The sequence below is a fragment of the Numida meleagris genome, chromosome 25, assembly GCF_002078875.1.
Source record: "Numida meleagris isolate 19003 breed g44 Domestic line chromosome 25, NumMel1.0, whole genome shotgun sequence".
NCBI lineage: Eukaryota > Metazoa > Chordata > Aves > Galliformes > Numididae > Numida > Numida meleagris.
In genome coordinates, this window is record NC_034433.1 from 1,247,446 (window position 1) to 1,256,903 (window position 9,458).

At 67.7% G+C, this 9,458-nt stretch overlaps 1 protein-coding gene across 1 annotated transcript in view; it reads left to right on the top strand.

The window, feature by feature from the left end:
* CELSR2 (cadherin EGF LAG seven-pass G-type receptor 2) overlaps nucleotides 7-9,458 on the top strand; it is a gene marked incomplete in the record, with an annotated part of 15,283 nt that continues 5,831 nt past the window's right edge. The window contains 8 exon segments of the mRNA XM_021377340.1: nucleotides 7-3,263; nucleotides 4,905-5,549; nucleotides 6,930-7,152; nucleotides 7,629-7,744; nucleotides 8,044-8,132; nucleotides 8,663-8,820; nucleotides 8,932-9,095; nucleotides 9,373-9,458. Coding sequence (XP_021233015.1) covers nucleotides 155-3,263; nucleotides 4,905-5,549; nucleotides 6,930-7,152; nucleotides 7,629-7,744; nucleotides 8,044-8,132; nucleotides 8,663-8,820; nucleotides 8,932-9,095; nucleotides 9,373-9,458 — 4,590 coding nt within the window.

Below are 9,458 nucleotides of genomic sequence, written 5' to 3' on the forward strand. Positions count from 1 at the left end.
CGGGAGCGCGGGGGGGTCCCGCGGCACCGGGAGCGGCGAGGAGAGCGGCGGCGCCGGCACCTGCAGCGGTGCACGAGGCCATGGAGGCACCGGGAGCACCGAGCGCGCCGCCCGTGACGCAGATAGCGGGGGCACAAACGGCACCGGGAGCACAATGAGCACCGGCGGCACCGGAGGCCGCGGAGGCACCGGGAGCGGCAGGGAGAGCGGCGGGGCGCGAGGCCGCGGAGGCACCGCGAGCACCGCGGACTCCGGCAGCGCCAGCGGCACCGGGAGCCCCGGCGGCACCGGGGAGAGCGGCGGCGCCGGCGCTCGTGGCCGTGCTTCCAGCCAGGGAGGCGCCGCGAGCACCGAGCGTGTGGCGCGCGCTGCGGGCACCGGGGGCTCTCGGTTCCCCGCAGGCACCGGCAGCGCCGGGAGCGCCGCCCGCAGCCCCGGGGCCGGCAGCTCTCCGGGCACGCTGCTCCGCCGCCGCCGCAGCCCCAACGCGGCGCCGCAGTTCCAGCCCCCCAGCTACCAGGCGGCGGTGCCGGAGAACCGCCCGGCGGGGACGGCGGTGACGCGGGTGACGGCGACCGACCCCGACGCGGGCGAGGCGGGCCGGCTGCGCTACGGCATGGCCGCGCTGTTTGACAGCCGCTCCGACGCGCTCTTCGCCATCGACCCCGACACCGGCGCCGTCACCACGGCCGCTCCGCTGGACCGGGAGAGCAAGAGCACGCACGTGTTCCGTGTGACGGCGGTGGATCACGGCACGCCGCGGCGCAGCGCCATGGCCACGCTGACGGTGACGGTGAGCGACGCCAACGACCACGACCCGGCCTTCGAGCAGCACGAGTACCGCGAGAGCGTGCGGGAGAACCTGGAGGTGGGCTACGAGGTGCTGACGGTGCGCGCCACCGACGGCGACGCCGGCCCCAACGCCAACGTGCTGTACCGGCTGCTCAACGCCGGCGGTGCCAACGAGGTCTTCGAGATCGATCCGCGCTCCGGCGTCATCCGCACCCGCGGCCCCGTGGACCGCGAGGCCGTGGAGGCGTTCGAGCTGTTGGTGGAGGCCACGGACCAGGGCCAGGAGCCGGGGCCCCGCAGCGCCACGGCCACGGTGCGCATCGCGGTGGAGGACGACAACGACAACGCGCCGCAGTTCAGCGAGAAGCGCTACGTGGCGCAGGTCCCCGAGGACGTGCCGCCCAACACGGCCGTGCTGCGGGTGACGGCCACCGACCGCGACAAGGGCAGCAACGCGCTGGTGCACTACAGCATCGTCAGCGGCAACACGCGCGGCCACTTCTACATCGACGCGCAGACGGGCGCGCTGGACGTGGTCAGCCCGCTGGATTACGAGGCCAGCAAGGAGTTCACGCTGCGCATCCGCGCGCAGGATGGCGGGCGGCCGCCGCTCTCCAACATCAGCGGTTTGGTCACCGTGCAGGTGCTGGACGTCAACGATAACGCGCCCATCTTCGTCAGCACGCCCTTCCAGGCCACCGTGTTGGAGAACGTGCCCGTGGGCTACTCCGTCATCCACGTGCAAGCCATCGACGCCGACTCGGGGGACAACGCCCGCCTGGCTTACACCCTCCTGGAGACCGGCGCCGGCTTCCCCTTCGCCATCAACAACAGCACCGGGTGGATCGTGGTGGCCTCCGAGCTGGACCGGGAAGCGGTGGACTTCTACAGCTTCGGGGTGGAGGCGCAGGACCAGGGCAGCCCCCCCATGGCGTCCTCGGCCAGCGTCAGCGTCACCGTCCTGGACGTCAACGACAACAGCCCCGAGTTCACGCAGCGCGAGTACAGCGCCCGCCTCAACGAGGACGCGGCGGTGGGCAGCAGCGTGCTGACCGTCTCCGCCGTCGACCGCGACGCCAACAGCGTCATCACCTACCAGATCTCCAGCGGCAACACCCGCAACCGCTTCTCCATCACCAGCCAGAGCGGCGGGGGGCTCCTCTCGCTCGCCCTGCCGCTGGACTACAAGCTGGAGCGGCACTACCTGCTCACCGTCGCCGCCTCCGACGGCACGCGCCAGGACACGGCCCAGGTGGTGGTCAACGTCACCGACGCCAACACGCACCGCCCCGTCTTCCAGAGCTCCCACTACACCGTCAACGTCAACGAGGACCGCCCGGTGGGCACCACGGTGGTGGTCATCAGCGCCACGGACGAGGACACGGGGGAGAACGCCCGCATCACCTACCTGATGGAGGACAGCATCCCGCAGTTCCGCATCGCGCCCGACACGGGGGCCGTCACCACGCAGATGGAGCTGGACTACGAGGACCAGGTGTCCTACACGCTGGCCATCACGGCCCGTGACAACGGCATCCCGCAGAAGTCCGACACCACCTACCTGGAGATCCTGGTGAGCGACGTCAACGACAACGCGCCCCAGTTCCTCCGCGACTCCTACCAGGGCTCCGTCTACGAGGACGTCCCCGCCTTCACCAGCGTCCTCCAGGTCTCGGCCACCGACCGTGACTCGGGGCTCAACGGAAGGGTCTTCTACACCTTCCAGGGCGGTGACGATGGCGACGGCGACTTCATCGTTGAGTCCACCTCGGGCATCGTGCGCACCTTGCGCCGCCTGGACCGGGAGAACGTGCCGCTCTATGCCCTGCGGGCGTACGCCGTTGACAAGGGCGTGCCGGCCAGGCGGACGCCGGTGGAGATCCAGGTGACGGTGCTGGATGTCAACGACAACCCTCCGGTGTTTGAGCGCGATGAGTTTGACATCTTCGTGGAGGAGAACAGCCCCATCGGGCTGGTGGTGGCTCGCATCACGGCCACCGACCCCGACGAGGGCCCCAACGCGCAGATCATGTACCAGATCGTGGAGGGCAACATCCCCGAGGTCTTCCAGTTGGACATCTTCTCCGGGGAGCTCACCGCCTTGGCCGACCTGGACTACGAGGCCAAAGCGGAGTACGTCATGGTGGTGCAGGCCACCTCGGCCCCGCTGGTGAGCCGTGCCACCGTCCACGTGCGCCTGCGCGACGCCAACGACAACAGCCCCCAGCTGAGGAACTTCGAGATCGTCTTCAACAACTACATCACCAACCGCTCGGGCAGCTTCCCCGGCGGCGTCATCGGACGCATCCCGGCGCGCGACCCCGACGTCTCTGACAGCCTCACCTACTCCTTCGAGCAAGGCAACGAGCTCAACCTGGTGCTGCTGGACCCGCGCACCGGGGACCTGCGCCTCAGCCCGGCGCTGGACAACAACCGCCCGCTGGAGGCCGTCATGAGGGTCTCGGTGTCGGGTAAGGACCCCCCGATGGGGCGGTTTTGGGGTGTCCCCTCCACATCTGGGGATGCCCTGTTAGTGTTTTCTCCATCCCATCCCACTGCAGGTCCAAGGCCAATGGGAGTCTCAGCCCTCACTGTGTCCTCCCCACATGGGGGCCCTGGGGGGGCCCGATACCCTCACACATGCATTTTTGTAGTGGGGGTTCAGGGCATTGTTGCATGGGTTTGGGGCTCCCGGGGCCCCATGTGTGTGTTTGGAGGATCCTGGTTGGGGACTGCACGGGGGTGGGGGTCCCAGCTCCCTGTGTGTGTCCTCTGGGGGTGCTCAGAGTTTCAGGTGGAAGTGGGGGGTGCTGCCCTGAGGTTGGGGGCAGCGATTCTAGGGTGTGGAGGGAGCGGCTCCTGGGCCGCCCCTGGGGCAGGGAGGGAAACTGAGTCACAGGCACCTCATGGGGCTGGGACCCTGCTGCCCGGCCGGCACCGTGCGGGGGCACCTGGGGGCAGTGCATCCCCCCTGGAAATCTTTCTGGTACAGGGGTGACAGCAGGGACGGGGACCCTATTGAGGCCAAGGTGTGTTGGGGGTCCAGGCTGCCCCACTGTGCTGTGCTGGGACAAACTGAGGCACGGAGGGGTTGGCTGGGGTCCCTCAGTCCTCGGCCATGGGGTCTGTGGGGGCAGAGAACAGGGGTGGGGGTGCTTGGTTCCCCCTCCCCAAATCCTGCCTCCCTTCCTGTCCCTTCCCTGCAGTTTCCCCATTAGCCCCACTTTGAAGGCACGTGGGAGAACTTTCTCATCCCATTTATAGCAGGGTCAGCTTGAGTACAGAATTCACCTCTCCAAATCCTCCCCACAGCCCCCCCACAGCACGCTGCCTGCTGCCGCCATGTCCCCCATCCCCTGCCCCCTGTACCTGCCCCCCCTACGCTGCCATTCCTGCTCCAGCCGCACAAAGGGGGTGTGCTGGGAGCCCCCCATGTCCCCCCTACACGGGAGCCAAGGAACAAAGGCTCCGGGCATAGCTGGGCCCCCGCTGCCACCGCCATGGCAACACCCCCCTCCCAGCCACTGCCCACCGCCACCAGCCATCACCCGTCACCGTCCCCCGAGCCACCTCCCCCTGTCTGCGGTCCCCAGGCTGTCCCCGTGCTCCCTCTGTCCATCTGTCTTCCAACGACTCTTTTCCCATCCTCCATCTGTCTGTCCGTCCCTCTGCCACACGGCAAGGAGGAGGGAGAGGACGTGGAGGAGGAATTGCAGGCACTGACCCCATAGTGGGACCAGCTGGGCTGGTGCTGCGTGGCCATCCGGAGCCACCACGGTGACCGTGACAAGTTGGGTTCTCACCCCGTGGCCATCATCATCAGGTGCCACCGCGGTGACCAGGAGTTGGGTGGTCACAGTCCTCTCTGTTGGGTGCCACTGTGGTGACCACGATGAGCTGGGTGCTCACTCCATGACCGTGGCCACCAGGTGCCCCCGTGGTGACCATGACAACGCGGATTCTCACCCCACGGCCGTCATCGTCAAGTGCGCACAAGTTGGGTGCTCACTCCACGACCACGGCCATCAGAAGCCGCCGTGGCGACCGCGAGTTGGGCGCTCCCCCCCTCTGGGTGCCACCAACGGTGACCACGACCCTCGTCCTTCCCGCAGACGGAGTCCACAGCGCCACGGCGCAGTGCACGCTGCGGGTGACGGTGATCACGGACGAGATGCTGAGCAACAGCATCACGCTGCGCCTGGCCGACATGTCCCAGGAGCGCTTCCTCTCGCCGCTGCTCAGCCTCTTCCTGGAGGGGGTGGCGGCGGTGCTGGCCGCCCCCCGGCACCGCGTCGTCCTCTTCAACATCCAGACGGACACGGACGTGGCGGCCGCGCGCATCCTCAACGTCAGCCTGTCGGTGCGGCTGCCGGCCTCGGCGCGCGGCGCCCGCTTCTTCTCCTCGGAGGAGCTGCAGGAGCGGCTCTACCTGAACCGCTCGCTGCTGGCCGCCATCTCGGCGCAGCGCGTGCTGCCCTTCGATGACAACATCTGCCTGCGCGAGCCCTGCGAGAACTACATGCGCTGCGTCTCCGTGCTCAAGTTCGACAGCTCCGCGCCCTTCCTGGCCTCCGACACCGTCCTCTTCCGGCCCATCCACCCCGTCACCGGCCTGCGCTGCCGCTGCCCGCCCGGCTTCACCGGCGACTACTGCGAGACGGAGGTGGACCTCTGCTTCTCCAGCCCCTGCGGCGGCAACGGGCGCTGCCGGAGCCACGAGGGCGGCTACACCTGCGAGTGCCACGAGGACTTCACTGGTGAGAGCCCCCCGCCGTCCTCCATCATCCATCCATCCTCACACCATCCACCCCCTCAACATCCATCCATACCCCCAAATCCATCCCCCCGTCATCCATCCACCCACCCGAAACCTACCCATCCACTCAGCATCCATTCCCATCATGCATCCCCCCATCATCCATCCATCCCCCCATCATCCATCCGTCTGCCCCTCATCCATCCATCCACCCAAAACCTACCCATTCACTCAGCATCCGTTTCTCCATCATCCATCCGTCCCCTCAACATCCATTCCATCATCCACCCCCTCAACATCCATCCATAACCCCAAATCCATCGCCCCTCATCCATCCATCATCCACCCAAGATCTACCCATCCCCTCAACATCCATCCCATCATCCGTCCGTCCACCCAACTTCCACCTCTCATCTCCCTAATCCTCTCCTCCATCACCCCTCAGTCCCCTCAGTATCCATTCCCATCATTCACCCCCTGCCATCCACCCCAAATCTACCCGTCCACCCAACATCCATCCATTCCCTCAACTCCATCCCCCAGCATCCATTCCCATCATCCATCCCCGTTACCCCTTCTTCCTTCCCTCCAGCTCCCCACCACCCTCTGCCATCCATCCACCCCCCATCCCTCCCCCCCATCCCTTCATCCTGTTCCCCATCAGCCCTTCCACCACTTCCCATCGTTCACCCCCATTAGTTCTCCATTTTCCATCCTCCTTCCATCCCCCCACCCTCCGTCCCCCATCCTTCCTCTATCCCTCCATTCCCCTTTGTCTCCCACCCCCTTATCTCACCCCTTTTGTGCCCCTTTGCCTGCCCCCACCCCTCCATCCTGCTCCCAGACCCTCTCACCCTATTCCCCCTCTTACCGCCATCCCTCAGGGTCCCTCTGTGCACCTCATCATCCCCTCCTTGTCCTCACCATCCCCTCTGTCCCCTCCATTCCACTGTGGTCCTCACAGAACATCACTGGGGAGGGGGATCTTGGGGGAGGGTGAACAATGAGGGACTCCCATGGGACACTTAGGGGACACCCAGAGGACACCCAGGGGATACTTTTGGGACACGCAGAGGGCATGCAGGGGACACTCTGCTACCACTGCACATCCAACTGCTCCCCTGCCACGTGGCTCTGGGAGGGGGGGGATGACACTGTGGGAGCAGTGGCACTGGGGACACTCCCAGGGACCCCAGGGTGGGGGGGACCAGCTGGCTGGGGGAGGGGGGTTGACTCGGTTGCCATGGTGATGGGAGGTGGTTGCCACGGTGATGGAGCTGGGGATAAGCGGAGTTTGGAGATGCTCTGGGGGGGGACCCCAGGGCATCTCGGGGGTACAGCCTGGTGCCGGGGGTCAATATGGAGGTGGCCCCCCCTGCAGGGGAGCACTGCGAGCTGAGCACCCGCCGTGGCCGCTGCGCACCGGGGGTCTGCCGCAACGGGGGCACCTGCGTCAACCTGCTGGTGGGGGGGTTCCGCTGCGAGTGCCCCCCCGGGCACTACGAGAAGCCCTTCTGCGCCATGAGCACCCGCAGCTTCCCCCCGCGCTCCTTCATCACCTTCCGGGGCCTCCGGCAGCGCTTCCACTTCACCCTCACCCTGACGTGAGCCCTGGGGGGGGGAATGGGACGGGGGCACCCACGGGTGTGGGGTGGGGGCAGTGGGGAGGTGGCGGCCCCGTGGGCTTCGGTAGGGCAGGGGGTGCCCTATTGACTGGGGGTGATGGTGGATGGGGTTGTGGGTGCCACGTGTGGGTCACCGGGGAGAATGGGGCCAGGCTTGGGGGCTGCCCGATGGACGTGGGTCGGAACAATGAGTGGGAGGTCGGGGGGGGAATGGGGTGTTGAGGTTGGGCGGTGGGGAATGGGGTGGTGGGGGCCCTGCGGGCACAGGGTGGGGGCAGTGGGGTGTGGGTTGGTGGGAGCCCCGTTGGCACGGTCTGGGGTCACGGCGCAGGGGCGATGGGGCACCCAGAAAGCACCGAGCGGAGCAGTGGGGCAGCGGGGCAGGGGTCGGGGGGTGGCAGTGCGTCCCAGTGGGCACAGCAAGGAGGTGGGGGCACACGGCCCCGTGTCCCCAGGTTCGCCACCAAGGAGCGGGACGCGCTGCTGCTCTACAACGGGCGCTTCAACGAGAAGCACGACTTCGTGGCGCTGGAGATCGTCCGCGAGCAGATCCAGCTCACCTTCTCGGCGGGTACGGCTGCGCCCCGGCACGGCATCCGCGGCGTTTCCCTCCGGCACCGCAGCCTGGCACCGGGTCCCTGGCGCTGCGTCCCCATCCCTGGCGCTGCGTCCCATGCCTCACATCCCTGGCGTCACCTGGCACTGCGTCCCCGTCCCGTGCGTCCCATCCCAGGCGCTGCATCCCCTGCGTCACCTCCCAGCACCGCATCCTGGGCATCCCATCCCTGGCTCTGCCCATGGCACTGTCCCCCCACTCTCACCCCCCTGCCCAGTGTCCCCCCACCCTGATGCACTGTGTGGTGCCCACAGGTGAGACCACCACCACAGTGTCCCCGTTTGTTCCGGGTGGTGTCAGCGATGGGCAGTGGCACCGGGTGCAGCTGCACTACTACAACAAGGTGGGGGCATGGGGAGGGCACTGGGATGTTACAGCCCGGGGAGGGGGCAGAGGGATGGGGACGTGGGGCTGGAGGGGAGCAATGGTTTGGGGTGGGAGGGAGGGGATGGAGGGGAGCAGGAAGGGGAGGGGGCACAGAGATTATATGGGGGAGGAAGAGGAGGATCGGGGAGAGGGGATGGAGGAAGAGGAGGGTGGAAGGGACTGGGTGCGAGGAAGAGGATGGAGGGGAGAGGTATGGGGTGGGGGATGGAGGAAGATGATGGAGTGGGGCAGAGGTGGGGATTTGAGAGGGTGAGAAAACGGTGGAGTGAAGGTTTGGGGACAGCGGAAGAGGATGGAGAGGAACAGGAATGTGGGTATGGGAACGAGGAAGAGAACGGAGAGGTTTGGGGATGTGGGTTCGGGGATGAGGAAGAGGACAGAGGGAAGAGGAAGGGCCACAGCTCCGCTGGGAGGAGGATGATGGGGGGGATGAAGGCCTCCGAGGGGGGGGCAGGGATGCCAGCAGGACTCACCGTGTGCCCGCAGCCCGTGCTGGGCAAGTCGGGGCTGCCGCAGGGCCCCTCGGAGCAGAAGGTGGCGGTGGTGGCGGTGGACGACTGCGACGTGGGCATGGCCCTGAAGTTCGGCCCCGTGCTGGGCAACTACTCGTGCGCGGCACAGGGCACCCAGTCCGGCTCCAAGAAGTGAGGAGGGGGACGGGGACGGGGGGGGGGGGGGGGGGGACAAACGGGGGCCCTGGGTCGTGTCCCCCGTCCCCCCCTCCCCGTGCCCCCCAGGTGACATCGGTGCCGCAGGTCGCTGGATCTGACGGGGCCGCTGCTGCTGGGTGGGGTGCCCACCCTGCCCGAGAGCTTCCCCATCCGCAGCCGCCACTTCGTGGGCTGCATGCGGCACCTGCGCGTGGACGAGCGCCCCGTGGACATGGCCGCCTTCATCGCCAACAACGGCACCGTGCCAGGTGCCTTGGGGGGGGCTGGGGGTGCAGGGGGGTCCCGGGGACTCCAAGGGGCTGCGCTCGAAGGGCTCCGTGGTCCCTGGGTGCGGGGCTGGGGGTCTCCGTGTCCCCTTGGCGTGGGCATGTTTGCTGGGGGGTTCCTACGCCCACTGGGTATAGGGACGTGGCACTGGGGGTCCCCGTGCCCCCTGAGCCCGTGCCCAGTGGTTGGATGGGAGCACAGTGCCGGCCCCCGGCCACTCGGGGGTCACCAGCCCTGTGCCCCCCCCTCCTCCTGCAGGCTGCCCCGCCAAGAAGACGGTGTGCGACGCCGGCACGTGCCACAACGGGGGCACCTGCGTGCACGAGTGGGACGGCTTCAGCTGC